The 27,359-nt window shown below is 41.5% G+C and overlaps 2 protein-coding genes across 2 annotated transcripts; both read left to right on the forward strand.

The window, feature by feature from the left end:
* Nucleotides 1–148: 148 nt before the first annotated feature.
* Nucleotides 149–12,452, forward strand: fbxo36b (F-box protein 36b; the record flags this gene model as incomplete). Its single annotated transcript, XM_084410230.1, has 4 exons — nucleotides 149–244; nucleotides 10,632–10,740; nucleotides 10,880–11,052; nucleotides 12,138–12,452. The coding sequence occupies 4 exons, from the start codon at nucleotides 149–151 to the stop codon at nucleotides 12,354–12,356; spliced, it is 597 nt and encodes a 198-aa protein (XP_084266356.1). The 3' UTR covers nucleotides 12,357–12,452.
* A 1,714-nt stretch (nucleotides 12,453–14,166) lies between these two features.
* LOC311292388 (putative G-protein coupled receptor 148) lies at nucleotides 14,167–15,459 on the forward strand (the record flags this gene model as incomplete). Its single annotated transcript, XM_084412052.1, has 2 exons — nucleotides 14,167–14,191; nucleotides 14,414–15,459. 2 exons carry the CDS (start codon nucleotides 14,167–14,169, stop codon nucleotides 15,457–15,459), a joined length of 1,071 nt encoding a protein of 356 aa, XP_084268178.1.
* Nucleotides 15,460–27,359: the final 11,900 nt, after the last annotated feature.

Below are 27,359 nucleotides of genomic sequence, written 5' to 3' on the forward strand. Positions count from 1 at the left end.
AAATGAATCCAGAGCATCATAAGATATAAGGAACATTACAGGTAGCATTGTGAAATCACTCTATGATTGCCTCTGTATGGAGATGATGACGCAGACTGTGTGCGTCGGAGTCTCTGTTGTCCTGGTAACGCGTCAACCATATCTGGGAATGGCGAGCTTGCTGGGAGAAACTCTGTTTGAGCTCAGTGGACAAGGTCCTGCTCCTATGAAGGACTATTTCCACTTTGCAATTACACTGACTGAGGTTTGTGCGAGTTTAAAAAAATAAATATATATATCTATCTATAAATTACAGAAACGTCTGTCTGTCTGTCTGTCTGTGTGTGTGTATGTCTGTTAACCGCATATCTCTCGAACTGTTAGTCCGATGGATTTCAAACTCGACAGGTGTCTCGCTACGGGCACGAGTAAGTGCAGTGCCAAGTTTGACGTTGTTTGGATGAGAAATGCAAAAGATATCGTTAAATATATCATTTTTAGAAGGTTGTGGTTTAAAAATAACGGTCAAAGAAGCCCCAAGAAGGTTGTGGTTTAAAAATAAACATTCTGACAATCTGTCAGCTACACTGTTTACTTCTGAATATTATAGTTTGGTTCCAAAACGTGATAAATCCATTTTGATTAATTTGAGTAAAAATGTGTTTTCTTTACCAAGAAACCAACAATTACTAAAAACACACACAAAAACTGATTTTGCACGGGCACTTTGCACTGCTCCCGGAATCGACGCGCTTATTCATTTGTGGTTGTAAACTGAATCTGTAAATCAGCTATGCTGTTTACTTCTGAATATTATATTTCATTCTGGTGCGCTTAACGCTATCGCTACTGTGTAATAGTAGCCTATGCTATTCACCAACTAAACATATCCAATTCAGTGCGTTCACAGTCTCTTGTAGGGGCATCATTTGTAGTAGCCTATTCACAAACTGTTTGCTCAAGCATAAGTTTTTCTCTGAGTTCACTTTGTGCTTTCTACCATGCACAAATAAAAATGTCACTGAACTTTTGCTGTGTAATTGTAACAATGAGCACACACCAAATCAACAATTACTAAAAACACACACAAAAACTGATTTTGCACGGGCATTTTTTGCACTAGTCTATTTATAAATTACAGAAACGTCTGTCTGTCTGTGTGTCTGTCTGTCTGTCTGTCTGTGTGTCTGTCTGTCTGTCTGTCTGTCTGTCTGTGTGTCTGTGTCTGTTAACCGCATATCTCTCGAACCGTTAGTCCGATGGATTTCAAATTCGACAGGTGTCTTGCCACGGGCATGGGTTGGGGAGTAACGGAATACATGTAACGGCGTTATGTAATCAGGATACAAAAATCCAGTAACTGTAACCCGTTACAGTTACGTCAAAAAACGTAGTAATCAGATTATAGTTACATTTTGAAAAAAGGGGGAATACTTTCAGGATTACAATGGTTTCATTTAAAACTAAATAAATAAGTATTTTGGCATAATAACACTATATTAAGCGCTGCTTGATTATACAGTAGTTCCTGGTTCTGTTGCCAGTGACTCACGCGCTGGTGCATGTGCAAATAACAGCTTTCTACAATCTCCTCAGACGCAGATTGAATCACTGCTGCTAGTAGAAACGATGCTGCCTGCGGGTAAAATCGCTTTTCGTTCATGGAAATTCCGCTGCTATTTTGTAGAAATTAGGAGAGTAGCTTTTTTAGTACCCAAAATGTCCTTTCTTAATCTTTTCTCGCGTGACGGGATGTTCGCTGTCTAGGTAACGTAGGGGAACTCCCACTGCCAACGCCACAAGTTCAGTCAGGCAAATTAAGAAAGATCACAGCTTTAGTCAACATGTAGGCCTATTTTAAAATAAACTAATATGTAGATTGTGTAAAAAAATTTAAATGTTGTGTTTTTATTTTTTAGTTAAAAATTAGTTAAAAATAAAACAAAATAATCTGTAATACCATACATTAGCCACTAGATGTCTGTATAGCCCTTTACATAAATATATATTCAGGCCTGTGTGTATATTTAGCAAATATTGTACACTGGACCAAATTCTTAATAAATATTTTATTTTTATTTTTTATAATATTTCTTCTTGCTTGACTCTTTATTTATATACGTGACCTTGAAGTAATCCAAAAGTAATCAGTTACATTACTTTCATATTATAGTACTTGGATTACGTTACTGAATACTTTTTTTATCAAGTAATTTGTAACTGTAACGGAATACATTTTTAAAGTAACCCTCCCAAGCCTTGAAGTGCAGTGCCAAGTTTGATGTTGTTTGGATGAGAAATGCAAAAGATATCGTTAAATATATCATTTTTATAAGGTTGTGGTTTAAAAATAAACATTCTGACTTTATGGGTTGTATCGGTCAAAGAAGCCCCAAGAAGGTTGTGGTTTAAAAATAAACATTCTGACATAAACACTCAGTCAGCTACACTGTTTACTTCTGAATATTATAGTTGGGTTCCAGAACGTGATAAATCTATTTTGATTAATTTGAGTAAAAATGTGTTTTCTTTACCAAGAAAGTGGCAAGATGAAAACCACTATTTTCTGTTTCAAACTTTCACATAGCATCTTTAGGTTATAATAACATAACAAATGCAAATATTTTTTTCCCCAAAAATGCAATAATTTCCTCAAAAAATTCAATAAATTCATGACACTTTTTTTTTTTCAAAATGCAATTAATCCATTGAATCAATATAAAAGTTATTTTTTATCATATTGAAACTGTTGGAATCAGCCATCGCTAAGAAATATCTTCTGAACTTTTTTGACGGCAATCAGCTCACAAAAACTGATTTTGCACGGGCACTTTGCACTGCTCCCTGAATCGACGCGCTTATTCATTTGTGGATGTTAAGTGAATCTGTAAGTCAGCTATGCTATTTACTTCTGAATATTATATTTCATTCAGGTGCGCTTAACATTATCGCTACTGTGTAATAGTAGCCTATGCTATTCACCAACTAAACATATCCTATTCAATGCGTTCACAGTCTCTTTCACGGGCATCATTTGTAGTTGCCTATTCACAAACTGTTTGCTCAAGCATAGCGTTTTCTCAGAGTTCACTTTGTGCTTTCTACCATGCACAAATAAAATTGTCACTGAACTTTTGCTGTGTAATTGTAACAATGAGCACTCAAACACACCAAACCAACAATTACTAAAAACACACACAAAAACGTACTCGGTTACTAACGTAACCTCGGTTCTCTCTAGAAGAGGGAACGAGTACTGCGTTTTTGTAAAAACGCTACGGGAAAAACTCTTTTTTCACGAAATACTGAAGAAAAAAAATTATCCTTAATTTTCATACATGTAAAGCGCGTTGCGGCAGTGCTTAGCTATGGCGAGACGGCTTGCTCGCTCATTGGCTGCTCTGCAGCAACTGCATAAGCCTATCGAGCGAGGCCTGAGGTGACGTCAGGCCAATGAGGGCGCTTTGCGCCCTCCTAGCCATTTCCCGCCGAGACCGGTGTGGCTAACCTCTATATAAGGAGCTCGAGAAGGCTGATTCACTTGATTTTCATCGCCGAAGCGAACCAGAGTGAACCGTACGCACGGCAGAAAACGCAGTACTCGTTCCCTCTTCTAGAGAGAACCGAGGTTACGTTAGTAACCGAGTACGTTCTCTTACGAGAGTCCTCTCGTACTGCGTTTTTGTAAAAACGCTACGGGAACCCCTTGTAAAACGCCGTGCGTGCTGGGATAAAGACACCGATCACTGGAAGCTAACCAGGTGTACAGTGCATAACCACCAGATAGACTCACAAAGAGTCTGGGATTAAGGGAGGGGAACCTTAATTCCCTATATTGTAGCGTCCGCAGACGTAAAACATGACCTCACAGAGAGAGTCTAGAGACAAGAGGGGATTCCCTCTGTCCTTATATGGTTGCGTCAGCAGACGCGAATATGACATCACATAGACAGGGTGGGGGAACCTGAACGAAATGTGGGTCTTACACAGTTCTGCCCATAAGACAGTCGGCAGCGCGTTGCGCATGCGATTTCAGTGTTCTAGTTAGACAGCTGAATCGGCTACACCGATAGTAGCTTAGCCTGCAAAGCGGGAACCTCTAGGTTGTAAAACCTAATAAATGTACATATATCCCGTACATATATCCTGTAAGGAAACCCCGCTGGACCAAGCCCACGAGGAGGCAACGCCCCTCGTGGAGTGCGCTCTAACTCCCAACGGGCACTGGAGGCCCTTGACAGTATAAGCCAGCGCTATGGCGTCAACTATCCATCTGGATAAGCTCTGTTTCGAAACAGCCATTCCTTTGGAACGTCCACTGAACGAGACAAAGAGCTGCTCAGTCTGTCTGAAGACAGCAGAGCGGGACACGTAAGCTCTTAAAGCCCTAATGGGGCAAAGAAAACTTGAGTCCCCTTCCTCACTTGATCCCGGCAGGGCAGACAGGGAGATAACCTGAGCCTGAAAAGGTGTGTTGAGGGACTTTGGCACATAGCCATGCTTAGGTTTGAGTATGACTTTAGAGTCGTTAGGTCCAAACTCTAAGCACGTTGGGCTCACAGAGAGCGCGTGCAGGTCGCCTATGCGCTTCACCGAAGCGAGAGCCATCAAGAACACTGTTTTGAAAGACAAATGTTTGAGGCTAATAGATTGGATAGGCTCGAAAGGGGCACCTTTCATGGCCGCCAAGACCGTAGAAAGGTCCCACATAGGGACTGAAGGAGGTCTGGGTGGATTTAGCCTCCTAGCTCCCCTGAGGAAGCGGATGACTAAATCGTTCCTTCCTAGAGACTGACCCAGCGTTGTTCCAGAGAACGCTGTAATAGCCGCCACATAAACTTTGAGCGTGGAAGGGGATCTGCCCTTATCCAACAGCTCCTGTAGGAAGGAGAGAACCTCCGTCACCTCACAATCGAGAGGTGATAGGCTCCGAGCTGTACACCAGCCGGAGAAAACCGACCACTTTGAGGCATAAAGCCGCCGAGTCGACGGCGCTCTGGCCTGAGTGATGGTATTTATCACTCCCTCTGCGAGGTCAACGGATAACCGTTGAGCGCCCACACGTGAAGGGACCACAGCTCCGGGTGTGGGTGCCAAATCGAGCCCCCGGCCTGCGAGAGGAGATCTCTCATCAATGGCACTGGCCATGGAGCGATGTCTGCTAGCTGCATCAGGACTGGGAACCATGCTTGGTTCTTCCAGAACGGTGCTACAAGCAGCACTGAGCATTTTGTTTCCCTGACCCGCTCTAACACCTGTGGCAGGAGGGAGACGGGGGGAAAGGCATAAAGCGGGCAGCACGGCCACATCTGGGACAGCGCGCTGTCGTTCTTGGAAAAGAACACGGGGCAATGATCGTTTTCGCGGGACGCGAATAGGTCCACCTCCGCTCTGCCGAATCTCTCCCACAACAGCCGGACTGTTTGCGGGTGTAGAGACCATTCGCCCAGGGGAATGTTGTTCCTGGACAGTAGGGCTGCACGATTTGGGGAAAATGTCATATTGCGATAATTGAGGTCAATATTGCGATTACGATTGCGATATGCGATATAATAAACAAATGGTTTCATGAGTCAACTTGCTTGGTTCTCAAGGAAAATAAATGCACACACAGATTAGTGATAATCAGCCTAAAGAAAAAAGTTCTTTAGTCAAGAGCAGTGAGTGTTTTTCTCTGTTCCCTTTGTTCTTTGATTAACTTTAGCGACAGATTATTATTTATTTTTTTGCATTTTAACAAGAACAAAACATCATTTACATACAAGAGTACATATAACCATACATGTCAGGTTAAGGAAAAATAATAATAATAAAAAAGAAATTGAAAAAAAAAAGAAAAAAATAATAACTTTAGCGACAGATGTAATTAGTGGCTACTGTACTGTCCCTTTAAGACCAGCCGCTGTCAGAGACGCGGATCTCACACGCGCCTCATTCTTTCACGAGTTATCACAACTCTTCGTGTTCATCATAAGACTACTCTTATGTTATGAAGACACTCGAAAAAAAGACATTTTTGCATAATTGTGTGTGTTATTGTTCGTTCAAGCTCGAAAGAGAACTGTATTCTGTCATGCTGTTTTGTGCGCACACACGATATCAGCGCGAGTCTTTCTGTGTGTCACAGTCAGGACATTCACAGGCAGCGCGTTCATTTTGGCATACATGTCTGTTGTTCGTTCTACCGCGAAAGAGAACTTGATACTGGCGCGCGTCTATCTGTGTGTGTGTGTGTGTGTGTGTGTGTGTGTGTGTGTGTGTCAGGAGGACATTCACAGGCGGCTCGTTCTTTTATGTCTTATCGCGCATGAATGGTTTAAAAGCATTTGCATTAATAAGTGCGTTAACAGCGCTAATTTGTTTATTTAATATAAAATCGCAGCATTTTGCGTCATATAATCGCGTAGGCTTGACATCGCGATTGCGATTGCGATACGATTAATCGTGCAGCACTACTGGACAGTCTGTCTGGGCCCACATTCTGGAGCCCAGGCACATGTACTGCTCTCAGCGAGCGCAAATTGTGCTGAGCCCATATTAGGAGGCGTTTCGCCAGCCTGTACAGGGATGTGGATCTCAGACCGCCCTGGCGATTTATATAGGACACCACGGCCGTGTTGTCCGAACGGACTACGACGTGTTTGTCCTTGATTTGGGGACAAAAATGGTTCTGTGCTCCACGAGCTGTGATCGTGATTGAGCTAGGATCAGCCAGTCGTCCAAATAGTTCAGCACTCGCATGCCTCTGAGTCTGAGAGGAGCGAGCGCTGCGTCCATGCATTTCGTAAATGTACGAGGTGCCAGGGACAAGCCGAACGGCAGGACTGTATACTGGTATGTCTGACCCTCGAAGGCGAATCTCAAGTATCGCCTGTGATGTGACGCTATCTGTATTTGAAAATACGCGTCCTTCAGATCTATTGACATGAACCAGTCTCCTCGGCGAACATGCGCGAGGATTTTCCTGGTCGTGAGCATTTTGAAACTGCGTTTCACTAATGCTTTGTTCAGCCGTCTTAGATCCAGTATGGGTCTGATACCACCGTCCTTTTTGGGGACTAGAAAGTATCTGCTGTATAGCCCCCCTTCGCTTTGAGCTAGGGGTACATGCTCTATCGCCCCTTTGCTTATCAGTTTTGATATTTCGGCGCGAAGTAGGTGTGCTACTTCTAAGATCACCGTAGTTTCGACGCGCGCTGTGAAGCGGGGAGGGCGTCGACAAAACTGTAGCGAGAAGCCTCTCTTTATAATGCCTAGCACCCAGTCCGAAACCCCTGGAAGCGCTGCCCATGCTTCTGCATGGCTGGCTAAGGGCTGGATGCGAAGCGCGCTCTGTTCGCCGTGCGACAGAGGTGCTTCGGGGCGCAATAACATAGGCGTTATGCCTGTGGCATTCGAGGCGGGGGGCGCGCTTATTACAGCGGGCAGAGCGCTCGTCCTCGACCTGACTACAGTGCTTAACTGAGTGAGGGAGGGCTGAGCGAGTCTCGCGGGACTCGTGTCTGCGAGTAAATGTGGGCGGGAAGCGGGCACATTCACTGCTTTGGACGCGCTGCCTGCCTGAGCAGAGCGAGCGCGCACAGGCCTCGTTTTTACAGAGAGCCTGTGGTCTGTGAGACATAGTGTATGTGGGCACTGGGAAGTGGGCACTTTCACTATATTGGAAGCGCAATCGACCTGAGTCGATTTTATGTGCGCGAGCCCTAAGTGTAGGGCTGTGCTTGTGTGTAGGGATGGGCACTGAGGAGTGGGCATCGACACTACATTTATAGCACCATCGGCCGTGGCCGGGACACCAGAAAATACACTCTTTTCGGGATATATCTGGGTAGCCGTGAAAACGGCTTTTGTGTGCAGGCAAGCGGGCAACTGTGCGGGCTTGCGTCTTGCAGAAAACGCTGGAACAGTCGCAAGTCTTGGGACTGAAACAGCGGCACGCTTGGGTGAGAGACCGGCCGCAACGGGACTCACACACCTGCGCTTTCCTAGGAGTGCTAGGACTTCTTCGGGGCTTCCGGCTTTACCACAATCCTCGGCCGCGGCCCGCGCTGAGCGGGGCGTCGGCTGGTAGAGCGAGAGCGGGACCTAGAGCTGTGCTGCTGTCGCTGCTGTGAAGATGTGGCCGAAGGCGGGGGCTGAGGCTGAGAGCTCCGCGGAGTCTGTTTTTCACGACTCGCTGCAGAACCGGAGTGCTTCGGGAGGAAGTGCTTGAAGGCTTGAGACGCTTTCTGGGCTTCGGTAAATCTCTCCACGAACTCGGAGAGAGAAGAACCGAAAAGGCCAGCGGAAGACAGCGGGGCGTCGAGAAACGCGGTGCGCTCGGAATCAGCCATCTCCGTGAGCGTAAGCCATAGATGTCTCTCAGCAACAGTGGCGGAAGCCATACATCTTCCCATGGCTTGTGCAGCAGACTTGGTAGCGCGGAGTGTTAGATCCGAAGCGCTACTCAAATCCGCAATGCAGATAGCTTCAGGTCCCATCTCGTCCAACTTACGGAGGAGATCACCCTGGAATATCTGCAGCGTAGCCATGGTGTGTAGCGCTGACGCAGCCTGCCCAGCAGCGGAGAAAATTCGCGCGAGCAGCGTCGACGTCATGCGGCAGGCTTTTGAAGGCAACACCGGTTTAGTCCGCCGTCCAGCAGAGGGCGGGCAAAGGTGGGTCGCTATCGCCTGTTCCACCGGCGGAAGTGAAAGGTAGCCTCGGCCTTTTGCATTATCCAGGGAGGAAAATGCTGGCGACACAGACGAGCGCGTTCGCGCAGAGTAGGGCGCATTCCAAGCCTTCGCAACTTCTTCATGAAGCTCAGGAAGAAAAGGAGCGGGCTTAGATTCCGGAGAAGTGCGCTCACCAGGGAGGAAGCTACCATCCAGCCGGGTACGAGAGGGGAGTTCCGGTGCAGACCACTCGAGGCCGAGGCTCGCCGCGGCCAGCGCGAGTACTCGCATGAGCTCCTTCTCGATGTCTCCCCCCGACGCGGCCTCGGAAACGACTTCCTCTGATGAAGCGGCGGCAGACTGCGGGCGCTGAGCATCAGGAAGTGATACAGGAGAAGCCGGTGAAGCAGGCGGGCGAACCGGCGAGCTTGGTCGGGCTGGAGCGGGTTCCGGGACCCGCTGCGAGCGGCGCTTCTTACGGCGCGGCAGCGCGGCGGGGAATGCAGACTCTGAGAAGGATGCCAGGCGAGTCCGCAGAGTCACCATCGGCAAAAGCTCGCAGTGAGGGCAGCCGCCGTCAGCGAGCGCGAGCGCTGCATGGTCCTCACCCAAACAGGAGACACAGATGACATGGCGGTCTCCCTGGGAGAGTGGGGCTCGGCACGAGCCACATGACGGCATCTTTAAAAAGACGCAGCTCTTTTAGGGGGTGAGTGTCGCGGGGCGAACACACACACACACACACAAGAACAGTAATAAGGAAAGGATATGGCGTCGGAAAGCGCAGCAGGTACGGCTGTAGAAGGCGGCGTTGCCAGCGGCTTCGAGTGGCTCGTCCCGCTGAAGTGCTTGCCTCAAACGACGCTTGCTTCCTCGTGATCCAGCGATGTGAGAGCTTCGCTGAAGAGATGAAAATCAAGTGAATCAGCCTTCTCGAGCTCCTTATATAGAGGTTAGCCACACCCGTCTCGGCGGGAAATGGCTAGGAGGGCGCTGACGTCACCTCAGGCCTCGCTCGATAGGCTTATGCAGTTGCTGCAGAGCAGCCAATGAGCGAGCAAGCCGTCTCGCCATAGCTAAGATCGCCAACGCGCTTTACATGTATGAAAATTAAGGATAATTTTTTGCTTCAGTATTTCGTGAAAAAAGAGTTTTTCCCGTAGCGTTTTTACAAAAACTCAGTACGAGAGGACTCTCGTAAGAGAACTGATTTTTCACGGGTATTTTGCACTAGTATTGTTAACACCATTGCGTTATACTCTTGCAGCAGCTTTATGACCAAAAATCTGCTATTTGTTTGTTTAACGTTGTCTCTTCTCTTCATCTAAGGTTAGATCCTCCTCCAAACGCAACGCCACATTTTACACAAATGTTACCGCTGGAAACAAATTAGTTAAGAAAGGAAATTAACACATTTGTATTTTCATCAGGTCAAATGTACTGAAATGAACATTTTTATTTTATACAAAATAAAATACATATTTTACTAAATAATGTGGACTCTAAAATCAAAGCCATATGTCTAACCAAGTAGTGTTATATATAACAAAATATATAACAATAACAAAAATTGAGAAAGTTTTAAAGTAAGTTAGTTTCCATCATGATAGCACCATGCCCAATTTCAAAATAATTTTGAGTGTTTAATATTTTAAAGGCCTACCTAAATTATGGTGATTACTAAAATATGTGATTATAAAAAAGCGTGCCAAGTGTCCTGCTACCTGGACAGTGGACACTCACAGTTAACAAGCTAAACTAGCTCTAATGATCACACTCTAGTGTAAAACAAAGTATAGCCTATTTAGATCAAGAACCTACTCGAGATCCTACAACATAAGCCTATCACTCTGGAGATGCTCATTAAAGTAGCTCTGAAGAACTGTTTGCCTGATTAAAAGCCACTGTGCATCTGAAAAGAAAAAATCGGAGGTTTTTGTCTCAGTTTTACTGTAGACTATTGTTTATGATAATTATGAACATCCTTCACTACAGGTTGTTTGGAGCTGGTGGAAGATTTCTTTGAGATCAGGCAGCAGGAGCACAGCACCAGGACAACTGAGAGAATCACATGAAGACTTCTTAGAAGACAGTCGTCTGCAAAGTAAGTTATTCAGCAACTTACTTTGTGCTTGCTTACTATTCCAGACATACACTTTTTTTTACATTTCAAATAAATTGTGTAAAGTCTTTTAATGTAGCCTCTTTCTCATTCAATGAACAACCTGGTCTATCTCATCCAGATCACGTTTCCATGGTATTTGGTCCTCGAATCTTGCAGTACTCCAAAAACTTATGCCAAGGCCACTATGATTACATTGTCCGTCTCCCCAATGCTTTGCTTTTCACCATCATGGCACATTTAGACCTTGAAGACATTTCAGGTCTTTCACGCACGTGCCGTAAATTTAAAGAGGTAAGGCCTATTGAAATCCCATTGTGTTTCAAAGTGTCATAGAACCAAACCAAGTGGCTTTCATTTGAAATAAAATAGCTCAAGCACACTTTTTAAACAAAATATTTAACATAAAATGTTTGTAGAATAATGTAAATTCTACACGTAGAATTCACGTAAAATGTCTTAAATTAATTATAAATTTGATCTGGATTACGTAATCAGAGTCCAAAAATTAAGTACTTGTAATTCAATTATATTACTTTAAAAAAAAAATGTATTCAGACTACAGTTACTTTTTTATTGATTACTTGTTATTCTAACAATGGCAGTCAGATATTCATAATTCATTGATTCTCCCTATACTACTTCTTTTTTTATCTTATAGGCTATACTTTTATCTTTATCTTTTTAAATGTGCCTTTCTAAAAACTCCTACTGCTTGTATACGTTCAGAAGGTCTTCCTCTTGGAACTCTTGATTCACACATTAATTATTATTTGAATTATCGCTCAGATTCAGTGAGTTATTCAACCATGCATTAATGTCTTTGGAAGGTTTTTGTCTTTCAACAAATTCACGTTTACATTTAATTTCATTGCATGACATGCAGGCAAATAAATTAAATCATCTTTTTATCTTTTTTAGTAGCGTTTTATTTTTCAATTATTTATTTTAATTAAAAATAATTATGATTTAATTAGTTAATAGCTTTTCATTAAACAGAGGATCCCCTGCAGTTCCATCATGAACCCCCAGTCTGGAAAACCCTGACTTAATATAATATTTAAGGCACTTCATGTTGTTGATAACAAAGAATGGAATATATTTTCTTTTTCTTTGTATTTTAAAATCAATATGGTACAATATTATTCTACTCAAATCAATGTGATGAACAAGTTAGGTCAAAAGTAATCTAAAAGTAATCCAAAAGTAGTCGGATTATATTACCTTAAGTATGTAATGTAATGGATTGCGTTATACAGTTTTTGTCATGTAATTTGTAATCAGTAACCAATTACAATTTGTATGTAATCTACCCAGCTCTGGTTAAATGGTTACATTGAAGTGTATAGTGCTTTCTGATTTTTTTTTTTCTCCTTCAGCTTTGTAACTCCGAGGAGTTCTGGGAGCAGACAGTAAGGAAGCATTGTGACACTGTGACTCCAACAGTGGAAGCTTTAGCTAAGGAGGTTGGCTGGAGGACAATTTTCTTCACTAACAAGCTGCAGCTGCAGATGCAGATTAGCCGCCGGAAGCAGAAGGAGAATCAGCCCTGTGATGATCAAAACGAGCCAAGTTCCTCTTCTGTTCCTTTTGAGTAAAGGGCTTCAGACCCTATTCAAAGTCTGATAAAGACTTTCTTTCTCAGAACACCATTTTTACTTGTTTTATGCATGGAAGTTTCACTGTTGAAAATAGTTGGCACGCTAATGTTTTTGTACGTCTGGCAGACTGTTACATTTGCTCAAATCTAAAAAGTCTAGAAGAGCCAAAGACCAGTTTTGAGGCAAAAACCAAAAACTAATTTACTTTACATTTCACAACTTGTAAGACAAAATCATAGTCACTCATTTTCTGGCATAATTATTACATTATTTGGAGTTATTTTATTTTAATACATATCCTAAGAGATTTGAACAGCATGTGAGTTTTCTTTACAGACATAACTGATAAATCCCAACAGTATTTTCCTGTTCAGATGCCAATTTTTGTGAAGAGGAATGTAATGTACACATTTTGAATGCTATTTTATTGCAAAAACAGTCTTGTTTTGTTCATTAAAAAGACATATTGCATTTCTATAATAAAATATTTCTGGTATTTTTCCACCCTAAATCTTTTTATTTATTTTTATTTAGTAAAAACCCTGGAATATTCAACCTGTATGTGCTCCCAATGAGCCAAATAATGAAAAAGAACCAAACTGCTTGCTATGCAGACGACACACAGATCAACTTAGCCCTATCGCCTAACGATTACAGCCCCATTGACTCCCTGTGCCGATGCATTGATGAAGTCAACAGTTGGATGTGCCAAAACTTTCTTCAGTTAAACAAAGACAAAACTGAAGTCATTGCGTTCGGAAACAAAGATGAAGTTCTCAAGGTGACCGCATACCTTCACTCTAGGGGTCAACCAACAAAAAATCAAGTCAGGAATCTTGGTGTGACACTAGAGTCAGACCTTAGTTTCAGTAGTCATGTCAAAGCAATAACTAAATCAGCATACTATCATCTGAAAAATATTGCAAAAATTAGATGCTTTGTTTCCAGACAAGACTTAGAGAAACTTGTTCATGCTTTCATCACCAGCAGGGTGGATTACTGTAATGGACTCCTCACTGGCCTTCCCAAAAAGACCATAAGACAGTTGCAGCTCATACAGAACGCTGCCGCCAGGATTCTGAGCAGCACCAGAAAATATGAACACATCACACCAGTCCTCAGGTCTTTACACTGGCTCCCAGTTAGATTTAGGATTGATTTTAAAGTATTATTACTGGTATATAAATCATTCAATGGCCTAGGACCTCAATACATTGCAGATATGCTCACTGAATATAAACCCAACAGATCACTCAGATCCTTGCCTTGCCTTGGAATAAAAATACTATTTTACCAGTTTCTTAAGAAAAACAAATTCCAATCCAATTATTTTCACAGCTCTTGCTGCATGGATTCCTTTTACCCATAGCACTACAACCATGGTAATTCATTAAACCTGCCAACACCAATAACATCTCAAATATTCAGTCTCAGGAGAAGTGCCAAATTATCATTTCAGATCTGGTTCATCGTTTTAAATAACGTATGCTAGTGGTAATGAGACTTGAGTTATTTATGAGCATGTGGTTAAACCCACCTTTTGTACGCTCAGTAGATTCCTGTTGCATGGCATGTGTCAAACACAGGAAAAACCTTGCATGGGGGGGGATGTTAGAAACCTGAGATGCTGTGACTAGACGGCTGGCTGCAGGTGAGAATCACTCAAGCAATTTGTATCTGTGAAACAAGCTTGACAAAGACCACAGGAAAGGATACTGAAAAGCAATTTTTAAGTGAGGCAGGAGGTGATTCTGAGATTGAATGTGATTTACTTGGATGTGAATCTTGAACAAGTGAAAGACCAAAAATGACCAACACCAGCGATCAAACAGGTGAGTGGGTTTTTTGTTTTTTCACATGTAGTCCGTAAATGTGTATTTGTCAGATTTCTGTAGTGTTTTCTTAAATACAACATGATCATCTGCTCCACTAGACCCACCAGAAAAAGCCTGTTGTATTTTATCGCTATAATGTAACTGAAATGGTTTTTTAAATAACTTCATATTCTCATTCTCTATTTGACAGTTTCATGTCTTTTTTTTTTCTTTCCCAAGGGCTCGCTAGCTCCGGTCTAGCAGAAAACAATAGGCTATTGGAGACCGTCAAAGCATCTGTCCACTTTGGAGCTTTCATTGTCACTGGTCTCTTCGCCTCCCTCATTATAGCAACGGTGCGGCACAACCAGGAGCTGCGCCAAAACCCTCGTTACGTCCTGTTGTGTCAGCACTGCGTCTGTGTGTCCGGCTTCAACATCATGGGCGCAGCCGTGCACGGTCTCCGCAGCCTGCGCTGGCCTATTTCCCGAATCATTTGTTGGATCCTCTTCGACCTGCAGGTGGTGATGGCACGAGGTTTGATGATCACCCTCACGCTGATGTCCGTCAGCACCTGTCTGTCTATTTGCATGCCACTCCATTACCCCACTCTGGTCCAGCGCTTCCACCGCTGGGTCATGCTGGTGGCTTGCGTTCTCGCCCTCCTCAACCCGGTAGTCTTCACCGTCCTAGCCTGTGCGCACTCTCCGTGGGACCACGTAATTGGGCTGGATACTGAGTGCTCTACAGCTTTGGAAGGCACAGCTTGCATTGCCAGCGCTTTCGCGTTGCTGTTATTGCTGGTGCTGCTCATCATTGTAAGCTATGTGGCGATTTACCTGGAAGGCACACGTGCTGGCCATTTCACGCGATCCAACAGTAAAGGCCGCCGCACCATTGTCATCCACAGCCTGCAGATAAGCCTGCACCTCCTGCCCTCCGTCATCATCATCTCACGGCATCAGGAGACGCTCCCTGTGGCGCTGGCCATTTTTGTCGTCTTCAGTTTTGCACAGTCACTGAGCCCTGTGGTGTTCGGCCTGCGCTGCAAACAGCTCCACAAGGAGATGCTACATGTCATGCCTTTGTTCTGGGGAAACTGTTGTGGCTGTAGGCACATTGGCAGCATGGATACCATCAGCACTGGGACAATGACCAGTGCAGAGACCGGAGCCAGTATTGAGACTAACACCTCCATCTGCATGGCCACCGTCACCCCATCTGCCATTATCACAGAATGTGAGGGTGAGGAAGAGGGGTCAGGCTTCATAGAGTTAACTGTGTAACAAGTTGGACAAGGGAAACAGAATCTTGACAGTGTTAAAAGATAATTGGCTTTTCAAAGTCCTTGAGACAGTGGCACCTCTATTTTAAAACACAGAACAGGGAACTGATATATCCAGGTTTGTCTCTCTTTTTTTAATCCCAGATAGAGAATAAAAAATTAAACAACATCAAAAGTTTGGGGTCAGTAGATTAGATTTTTATCTATTTTATTCAGCAAAGACGCATTCAATTGATCAAAAGTGACAGCAAAGACATTTACATTGTTACAAAAAATGCTGTCCTTCTGAACTTTCTTTTCATCAGATAATACTGAAAGGTTCCACAAAAATATGAAGCAGCACAACCGTTTTCATCATTGATAATGATAATAAATGATTTCTGAAGATTCGTGTGACACTGAAGACAGGAGTAATTGTCATCACAGGAAATTACATTTTAAAATGGAAGTTATTTTAAATTGTTATAATATTTCACAATATGAATGTGTTATATGTTTTATCAAATAAATGTCTTGGTGAGCATAAAAGTCTTCTTTCAATCTAGTATACATGTTGACACTATGAAGGTTTCTTTTTAGTCATATGAAACCTTCATTATGAACTTCATAATCATGAATATGACTTTGAATGGCCAAATGTAGGAGGTTTTGTGGGAAATGTTATCTATTTTTGCCATAATGTGTCATTTTGTCTAAATAATTAGACTTACTCATCTGAATCTAATATGTTGTTTTTCACTGATTCGTTAAGGCTAATAAATCAGCCAACAAACCTCTTTTTGGTCTGTCTTTAGGTAAGTTTGCAGTCTTGTCATTTGCACATCTGCAGAACAGATGGCACATCCGCAGAAGAAGCAGAGGTAGACAAAGTACACAACTTCCTTACTTGAGTGAAAGTACAGATACTACTGGTCAAATATTACTCCATACAAGTAAAAGTTTTTACTTAAGTAAAAGTACAGAAGTACTCGGTTTTAAAAGTACTTAAGTTTCAAAAGTAAAAAGTAAATGTCAATGCATTGTTTTATTATTGTTGCATTGTTGTATGTAATACTTACAGTACCTTATGCCTCTGAATCTATGCCTGCCTGCCTACCCTCATATTAATATCAAATGTATTTCTAGAACACAGTTCCAGTAGTGGGATTGAATGTGAGATTGAAAGAGTGCACTCAATAACGTCCACAATGGTTTCGGACACCCAAATGGCTGTTCCCTCAAATAGTGCCCTATTTAAAGTTTTTTGGCTTTTAGTATGAATATGTTAGCCTACTGTTATCTATAAACTAGTGTGCTCCAAAACAATGACAAAATTCGCATTTAGAAGACCAAACCCATCGTTGAAAATGAAAATCAGGTTGATGTCAGAATCCAACGTCAGATTGACGTTAATCTCCAACGTTGGACAGACGTTATATTGTGGCTAAAAATAAGAAATCGGGTTGACGTCAGAAACCAACATCAGTCGGGTTCTGACATCAACCCGACTTTCATTTCCAACTAAAATGCAACCCCTGCAACCAAAATCATCCCCTGACTGACGTTACTACTTTCTACTCAAGTCGCACTGAGGATTAAATGATTACATTTGCATATAATTGTGTTGCACAGTTGTGTCTGAATGGGATGCTGCTAAGTATGTTTGTTTTTTTCTGTTTTTTTTTTAAACTGGAATTTGATTTTCTGTGTCTGTGTTCAAATAATATATAATTTTCATTAAAAATATTTTATTCTTTTGAAAGAGGTTATTCTCTGTGTAATACCAGGCCACGTTGAGTTTGGGTAACATAAGACAATAAGTTACCATTGTAATATATAAACAGATATTAAGGTTAAATGTAAAAAAAATAAAACCTGTAAATAATAAACTAATAATGAATGCTGTTAAAGCCTGATTTTAGAGTGCTGATGCATGTTTTGATTGTTTTATTTAGTGCATTCTGAAATATACACAAATTATTTAATTAGTGATCTCTCATTTAATTTAATTATTTTGTAGTCATATGAAGTAGGCTAGCTATTCATGGCATGGTTACATTACAAAAATAGCCTGTCGGACATGTAATTGTAATTGATGCTTTCTTTGAAACATATTTAGTGAGAGTGGACAAAAACTTGAAATGATTGTCTAATGGTGCCGCTTTGATCTTGAGTAATCACTTTCTGTTTAACACGGCATGTTCAGCATGGCAAGACATCACTATAATTTACTTCCAAGGTAATATCACACAAAAGTGGAAATAAAATCAAAAATCAAATGAAAACATGAAAATCTTGTGGAAATGCGTCATCCCAGTCTGTGAAAAGGGTCCATAAAGACCTTCAGATAAAAGCATTCATAAAGCCTAAACAATTTGAGCCTAATTTTGATAATGGACACTGAGTAACATAGTAACAACAACAACATTCAAGCTTGACAAGCCTCTGCATCTGCAATTCTCACCATGTCAGTATTGTGTATATTAACAAGTCTCTGGTCCTCTTTGCTTTGTCATTGAATATAAACAACACATTCAGTCAATTACTGTTCTGTTTTCTCTTTTTGTATTCCAGTCCCTGTAATGGCTGCTTTCAGACAAAGTTAAGACCCAAATCTTTACATAAAATTTTTTTTTCAGCTTATTCGATATTGAACTTGCCCTAAAAACATTATTTAGACATGGCATATTGTGATGTACTATTCCGTTCAGTTCAACTATTCATGTATGATCCCTATTTAATGTAATAGGATATGTGCTACATTTTTAATGCAAGTTTACATGATCGTGACTGACATCAGGTGATTTCTATGATTTGAAATTTGGAGTTATTGAAATGTTTTATCAATATTTAATCAACAAAAGTAATCTCTGATCAGGCGCGTCGTTAGACATGGGCATCCGGGGCTTCAGCTCCGGATGTTTTTTTTATAGCCCCGGATCTCAAAAAAATTAATTTATTGATAATTATTATTATTTTGTAATAATTTTGTATTTATTTTAAAAAATTGACCGGGTCTTTTAATATATCCTTCGGAATCAATCATGTATTAAAGACGATTAAAATGTGTTCAAGCAGATCAAAGTTACTATGGTTACTCTCACACAGAGACGCACAACGTGAGCGATTTAGCTATCCAAGTTCATCTCCAGGATTTGCGCGCAACAGCAAACAATCTCACAGCAATAAAAAAAAAAATAACGCAGTCAGCACCGCCGCACAGTCTTCTGTCAGACCAGATGTTGTCAGGCTATATGTCAGTAAAACTCAGAAAAACTAACTTACTGTCGTGTCAGCCGTTTGCTCGCGGCGCGCACTCTTCAATCACGCGCAAATGCGGCGCGTCCTGTATCACGCAAAATAAACTACTAGCATGTAACGTCGTGTTCTGTCGTCAATTAAGTATTGAAATAACCAAAAGGGAAATTAAAGCTGCGTCAAAACTCTATGTCGGGGCTTTTGTATTCCTTTGTAGGCTACATAAGTTACACATTTTGGCGTAGCCCTACTCATTTTTCATTATTAATATTTTATTAATATTGCAAAGTCATCAAAACTGACTAAATATTTTGTGACCAAAAATGTGACCAAGTGACTGTCTTTATGAGTGAACAATTGAAATTTAATTTAACTGATTTAATAGTGCCAAAAACATTGATTAACTCCAGAAAGAAGCAAGTTGCTGAAACCAAACTTTAATGCTAAAAAGTTTACATCTATGCAAAATAATCCTTGAAAGATTTCTCATTTAAGGCCATTCATGTTTGGAATATGTGATTGTGTATTGTCAACTATAAGCAGAAACATTTTGCATTTCCATTTTCTAGTGTGGCTCATTAATTTCAACATTTATCCTCATTCTCATGTTTAAGAATCTGTTATCTGCTTGACAAATAATTTATGTATACTGCCCACTGACATGCTTTTAAAGCTATAATTGTTATCAAAAAATGTTGGCCTTCAAACACCTTAAAATGCACATATGTAGGTCCGAGAAATCCAAATTTTCTCGGGGGACCATGCCCCCGAACCCCCCTAACTACCTCACATTTCAATGTGTGTGTCTCTGTGGTAATATGGGCTGGTGTGGCAACAGTGCCAGGACTGAATTTTTGAACCAGTCTGCCCCCTGCATATAGGCCTAAAATATACATTATTCTCTGTATCGAATCATGTTATCTTATTACCCACACCAGCCCCTGATGTTTCAGGCTCAGCCCCTGATGTTTTTAAAACCTAGAAACGCCCCTGTCTCTGATCTTACCTCATTTATAAAAACTTTATACCCATAAACCCTTCAACCTCTGCACAATATAAATACTGATGTCTGATTCCTGAATAATGTCGGTACAGCCACAAAGCATCTGCCATGAACAACATTTTGTAGATTTATTAATAATGTGGCTGTCATGATCCCAAGGGCGTAACTTTGGGTCTACCATTGGGGGGGTTAAACTCGCGCCATATTTATTTATTTATTTATTTATTGAATAATTTTCTTGTGTAAAAGCCAAGGTAACATGCGCGCGAGTACTGAATTGAGCTCTCTTTCGTTTCTGAATGGACAAATACACACAACATTATGTCGAAATGTCCGTTTTGGAGAGTAGGCTATTCACGTAAACTATGTTGGTTATGTCTTAAACAGTTTTGAGTGTATTGGATGTGCATCAGCGCACGTCACTGCCATCCTGCCATCTAGTCTTTAATTTTCAGGATCATGACAGACCCATGTTTTATGTGTAAGCACATGGCCATTTGTTTGGGCTGTGTGCTTGCGTTGTCTCGTCACGTAACCCCGCCCCCTTGTTACCCTCGTTTAGTCATCATTGCTTTACCCTTGTCACCTGTTTCCCTCATTAGTTTCTCCCTATTTAATCCCCTTGTGTTTGCTGTCCTGTGCCGGTTCATTGTCATTCAATCAATGTGATACCTACTGTGAGTAACCTGTTGAAAGTCTTGAGAAGAGTTGATCCTGTCTTAGCTGTTAGTTTATTGTTCATTTATCTGTCTGAGTCTTAGTCTAGTCTTGTTAGTCTTATATTGTCGATCCTGTCTTGTTTCGCACCCTCGTGGGTTTTGTTTTCCCTGTTTTTCTGTAATAAACGTAGTTCACTTGCATACTGTCTGCATTTGGGTTCATCTCCTTGCACCATCATAACAGTCAGTGGCCATAATAAGTCAGGCATTGTGACTTGACATAAGGCATGTGATTTGAGATCTAATAATTTTACAACCATTAGGTTTTGTAGGTGTTAATTATCATTATCAAATGCCATTATTATTTATGTCTCAACAGCAAAACTTGCAAAGACTCCTGTAAACATTTCAGTGCGATTAATATTAATTTATATAATAGCTAACTATAAAATATTATATATATATACAGTGGTGGTCAAAATTGATGGCACCCCTGATAAATATGATAAAAAATGGCTGTAAAAAATAAATCTGCATTGTTTATCCTTTTGATCTTTCCTTCAAAAAATTCGCAAAAATCGAACCTTTCATTGAAGTAAAAGAATTGAAATTGGGGGGTAAATCACATTATGAAATAAATGTTTTTCTCCAAAACACGCTGGCCATAATTGTTGGCACCCCTAGAATTTTTTATGAGAAAAATATCTCTGAAGTATATTCCCATTAATATTTACCTTTTTTAGCACACCAGGGTGAGTAGGAACATGAAATTGTCCAGCTATGACTTCTTGTTTCACAGGAGTTTAAATATGAGGAAACACAAAGGCCAAATTCCCTTGCTCATCCATCACAATGAGTAAAACTAAAGAATATAGTTCTGATGTGCAGCAAAAGATTGTTGAGCTTCACAAAATAGAAAGTGACTGTAAGAAAATATCTAAAGAATTGAAAATTCCCATTTTGACCATCAGGGCAATAATTAAGAAATCAACTAAAGATGTTACGAATCTGCCTGGAAGAGGACGTGTGTCTATATTATCTTAATGGACGGTGAGGAGGAAAGTTTGAGTGGCCAAAGACTCTTCAAGGATCACAGATGGAGAATTGCAGAGATTACTTGAGTCTTGGGGTCAGAAAGCCTAAAAAAAAATGATCAAACAACCCCTACATCCCCTCATGTTGTTTGGGAGGGTTTCAAGAAAAATCTGGACCGGATTCTGTGGTCAGATGAAACTAAAAAAAGGGCTTTTTGGCAGCAAACCCACCAGATGTGTTTGGTGCAAACAGGGATGAAGAGTACCACATGCCTACGGTTAAATACACTGCTGGATCTTATATGTTGTGGGCCTATTTATTTGCTGGAGGTCCTGGACATCTTGTTCAGATACATGGTATTATGGATTCTAGCAAATACCAACAGATAAAAAAATCAAAACCTGACGGCCTCTGCTAGAAATCTTATAATGGGCCGTGGTTGGATCTTACATCAGGACAACGATCCAAAACAAACATCAAAATCAACACAAAAATGTGTAACTGAGCACAAAATGAAGCTTCTGCCATGACCGTCCCAGTTCCCTGACCTGATGAGTGGAGTGAACTGAAGAGAAGAAGCACCAACATGAACTTGTGAATCTGAAGGATCTGGAGAGATTCTGTATGGAGGAATGGTCTCTGATCTCTGGTCAGATGTTCTCCAAACTCATCAGGCATTATAGAAGAAAACTCAGAGCTGTTATCTTGGCAAAAGGAGGTTGCAAAAAGTATTTAATAACATGGTGCCAACAATTATGGCCAGCGTGTTTTGGAGAAAAACATTTATTTTATAATGTGATTTCCCCCCCCCCACTTTCAATTCTTTTACTGCAATGAAAGGTTAGATTTTTGTGAATTTTATTTTTTGAACAAAAGGATAAACAATGCAGATTTATTTTTTACAGCCATTTTTTATCATATTTATCAGGGGTGCCATCTATTTTGACCACCACTGTATATATATATATATATAAAATATAGTTAATAAGATTTAAGTTGTGTGCTTAGTACAGATGCTCTAAATTCTCTGACTGTAAGTGATCCATGGTTGACTGTTGCATCTTCATAAATGGTGATATGAGCCAGATACAAAAATAAATAAAAGCACCTGTGTTTTCTTGTCACAACACCTCTGTGTTTTTTTTAAGTGTATGTGTCTATTCTTCACCAAGCCTCCCTCAATATTTAACACCAGTTGCTTTGCATAAGATTAACCTTTGTAGCTGTCAATAGAACCACATTAGCATTTCATGCCTCAAATGCAGTCCACCTGGGAAACGTGATAGGTGATGGGAAGTCAGTGTATGAATATAATGAATTATTTTCATAGAATTAAAAATACATTAAAGCTTGGGTCTCGTCTACAAATCGACGTCCCCACTCAATATCTGGGTCTCGTCTACAAATCGACATCCCCACTCAATAATAGTCACCTAACTAACTTGTTCCCCTAAACTAACTTACTTCCTAAACTAGCTTCCTGCGCAGGAATAAATCGACAAACAGACCTGCAAATGTCTCTTAAATGCTTTAATCACGGCCAGGAGATCTTCCCGAGCAGTTCTCAGGGAATCTCTCCCAAGAAGCAAGGCCGGAGGATCTCAGACAAATTCCATTGAGAATCCCACCGTAAAACACAGATACAACAGTTTTTATAAAATCGAGAAAACAAATAAGACCAACATGTCACCTTCAATATGATTGGTTCAATTGGTTCAAAAGCCCCAACCTTTTTCCTCTGTCACTGGCACAAGCAAACTCTGTTTTAATGATGACTTCATTTGTTAATCACAAGATTCTAACAGACTGTCTAGTTTCATTTCCCCTTTCTGTTATTTATACACACATACACTCAAAGTCGCAAGTTTTCCCCAAAGAGTTTGGAAACATTAAAAGCATATGAATGTCATTCCTGCAAGAAAAACAAATGTTAGTTGATTGATTAAAGTTGATTAATTAAAATCTATCACACGATCCAGAGACTGTTCTTGTCACTTCTGCCGATTCAGAGACTGTTCACGTCACTTCTGCCGATCCAGAGACTGTTCACGTCACGTCCGCCGATCCAGAGACTGTTCACGCCACGTCTGCCGATCCAGAGTCTGTTCAAGTCACGTCCGCCGAGCCAGTGTCTCCGGACAAGATGGCCGCCTGCACTGCCTGTTCCGTCCTGGCCTCCCGTCCTACCGCAGTCTCCAGGCCCGCTCCACGGGCCTGGCCCTCCATCCCGTCCCCGGGTCCGCCTCCGCTCCACCACCCTCCTGGACTGTTTTGCTGAGGAGCGTCTGGAATCCACTCCTTAAGTGGGGGGCTATGTCATGATTCCTGTCTTATGTTCCCCTTGTCTTGTGTGGACTTTTGTTATTTCCTGTCCTGTGCCATGTTTTGTAGTCCTTTGTAGTTTTTCTTGTTTATGAGGTGTTTCTAAGTAGCCCCGCCCCCTTGTTATCTTGTTGAGCTTGTTTGCCTGTGTATTTAAACCTCTGTGCTTCAGTTGTTGTTTGTCAGTCGTTGTAGCTGTTTCCATGTTCCACGTTCCTGTCCTGAGTTCCATGTTCCGTTGTTTGCCTGGATTACCTGTTTGTTTTATTAAAGTAGTGCTTGCATGTGGATTCTCTCTCCGCTTTATTCCTGCCTCATCATAACAGAACGACCGACCAAAGATGAATCCAGCAGCATTAAAGGGGAATCTCCAGCCAAGTAGGCGGCCACGCCTGATTCTGGTTCCCAGGATGGCCGCCGCCATGTCGCCTGAGTGTCTCCAGCCAAGAAGGCGGCCACGCCTGATTCTGGTTCCCAGGATGGCCGCCTCCACATCGCCAGAGAGATCGTCTACGGCAAAGATGGCCGCTGCCACGCCTGAACCTGAGCCCTCAGCAGAGATGGCCGCCTCCACGCTTCCTGAGTCTCTTTCTGTTCCTGAGACCGTGTCTGTTCCTGAGTCTGAGCCTGATCCTGAACCTGAGCATCTTCACGTCACGCCTGCCGATCCAGAGACTGTTCACGCCACGTCCGCCGATCCAGAGTCTGTTCAAGTCACGTCCACCGAGCCAGTGTCTCCGGACAAGATGGCCGCCGCCGAGCCAGTGTCTCCTGACAAGATGGCCGCCGCCGAGCCAGTGTCTCCGGACAAGATGGCCGCCGCCAAGTCGCCTGAGCCCTCAGCAGAGATGGCCGCCGCCACGCCTGCACCTGAGCCCTCAGCAGAGATGGCCGCCGACACGCCTGAACCTGAGCCCTCAGCAGAGATGGCGGCCAACACGCCTGTCGCCTGAGCCCTCAGCAGAGATGGCCGCCACCACGCCTGAACCTGAGCCCTCAGCAGAGATGGCCGCCGACACGCCTGAACCTGAGCCCTCAGCAGAGATGGCCGCCGACACGCCTGAACCTGAGCCCTCAGCAGAGATGGCCGCCAACACAGCTGAACCTGAGCCCTCAGCTGCAACTTACATCTTCGAGGGGTAACACATTACTTAGGTATCTGAGCCAACTCTCAAATATGGGCACCGACTCAGATTTTCACTTCTGTAAAATTGCTTTTTTTGCTAAGATCATGCATGAAACGGCCTGTGATAAATATTTATTTCCTATAGTATCCCCAAAAATGCCCAATTTTATATGCTTCTGAGAGAAATTCAAATATATGCTGCCAGAAAGTCCAGATTTTATGACATGACCAGAAAGCATGACCTTCTGCGTTTTTACATTTGTTACATGTAGAGGATACATTTGGGTAAATCCTATGTAATTTGGTCCTCGAATAATGAAGTCTGTGGATAACTTTAAATTGGATCACAGCATGTCTAGCATTAATAGAACATTCATGAATTTTATTAAGACAACCTTCCCATGAATCACTAGACAATTCTGTAGCAAGTTCCTTCTCCCATTCTTGCTTAATATGAACAGTGTTTGTGTTCACCTTGTCTAGTAATAGAGCATAAAAAAAAGAAACAGCACCTTGTTCCACTGGACTGCGATTACTTAGAGTTTCAAGAATTTTGTGTATTGATATGTTTTCAAAGCCTATGATATGTTTCCTTGTAAAATCCCTAATTTGTAAATACCGGAAAAAATCTGTAGATAAAAGATCATATTTTAATTAAAGTTGAGTAAATGAACCAAATTTATTATCAATATACAAGTCCCTTATGGAAATTAAACCCTTTTGCTTTGTAGGAAACTCAGAATCGAAGACCAGGAGACGTTGGGATCGCGTTCAAACAGAAGTTATTCTTTATTGAGAACTTCGCTTTGCGGTTGCTGCAGTTCTTCCAACAGTCTAAATCTAATACAGTATGCATTGTAGCTATATACATTCCAAGGGGAAGGGATTACATAGGTGCGGAGACTCTGAACAAAGCATGCAAATGAAGTAGGAACACACCCTACTCTGAGAGCGCTACCAGTCCAATTGAATCAGCTTAACTATTCAAATGCTGATACTGGCCAGGAACTCCGGTTCCAAGAGCCATCCCAGAGCCATTAAGGACAAAAGGTGAAAGTCTCCCCTACAGCTAATCCAATCAACCTAACGATTCAATGTCTGGGCCAGGGGCTCCGAAAGCCATTTGGGTTCCGAAAGGTGAGAATCTCAGTGATCTGACTCATTTAAAACACAATAGAGAAAACAGGACTGGCCGGAGTCTCTAGCTAGAAACTGACCCTACTAAAATCAAAGTCTTAACTTTTAATGTTGGAACCTAAATTAAACATTTAATAAATTTGTAATACAACAGCTTCCATTGGGAGAAAACCTTGTCATGTAAGCCTGGGGTGAAGGCTTTTGGTTTTTACAAATTGGGCTGTCCAAATACAGTATATATGTGGAAGATCAAAAAATTATTTAATCCACTTCCATATTTTAAGGGAATTATTTATTATTAAATTCTCATTATAAGACCTTGATTACATTTTTACTGGACTATTCAACAAAGCTTCTAAAGATGTCTTCCTATATGAACTGTAAATTAGCGGCCCAATAGTAACATCTGAAGTGGGGAAGACTAAATCCTCTTTTTGCTTACACAGATGTTTTTTTTGGGGGGGATATTCTGACAGCTTTATAATTCCATATAAATGAAATAATAATAGACTCTAATTTTGCAAATAGCTTGACAGGTATCAGAACTGGAATGGAAGAAAATGAATATAAAAATCGAGGGAGTCACCATTTTGATTGCGTTGATCTTTCCTGCCATGGAAGTCCTCCAAAATGTAATATTATCTTTTAGCTGATTCATTTTTATATGCCAATTCGCCTTGAGTAATGCATCTGCCCTCCTTGTAATTGTGATTCCCAAATGTTTAAATGAATTGTGAGCAATTTTAAATGGGATAGAATTTTAAAAAATTGTGTTGATATCCAAAGTTAAAGGCATTAATTCACTTTTATCACAATTTATTGTGAAACCTGATAATTTGTTAAACGATTCTAAAAGGTTCAAGAGAGGACAATGGACAATTCTGGCTTTGATATATATATATATATATATATATATATATATATATATATATATATAAAAGCACATCATCTGCATATAAAGATATTGGGGTCTATCATTAATTAAAATAGGGGTGATTTCACATGTCTCCTTCCTTGAACTCCAAGTCTCTTTGCCTCGAGTCTCACGGATGGAGATCTGGATGAATAAAAAAAGAGGAGCTACAACAGTGAGGGACGAGAGAGGACCAGGCCTGGACTTAACGTTGTGTTTTGTTTATCTGTGTGCGGCAGTCGTCTGTGTGGGGCTGCCGCTTTACTTTCGTTTTGTGTTTGTTTATTTTGATGATTCAATTGTTCCTATTAAATGTTCACCGGTTCCCGCCTCCTTCTTCCCTTATCAACAAACCTTGTTACAATTATATTTAAACATCCCTAAGCAAGTAATATCACCAGTAAAAAGGCCTAATGTAGGGGATCTACAAATTTGTGATTAAAATTGTGAAGACTTTTATTTTGACGTT

This window comes from Rutilus rutilus, assembly GCF_951802725.1.
Source record: "Rutilus rutilus genome assembly, chromosome: 6".
In the NCBI taxonomy this organism is placed as follows: Eukaryota; Metazoa; Chordata; class Actinopteri; order Cypriniformes; family Leuciscidae; genus Rutilus; species Rutilus rutilus.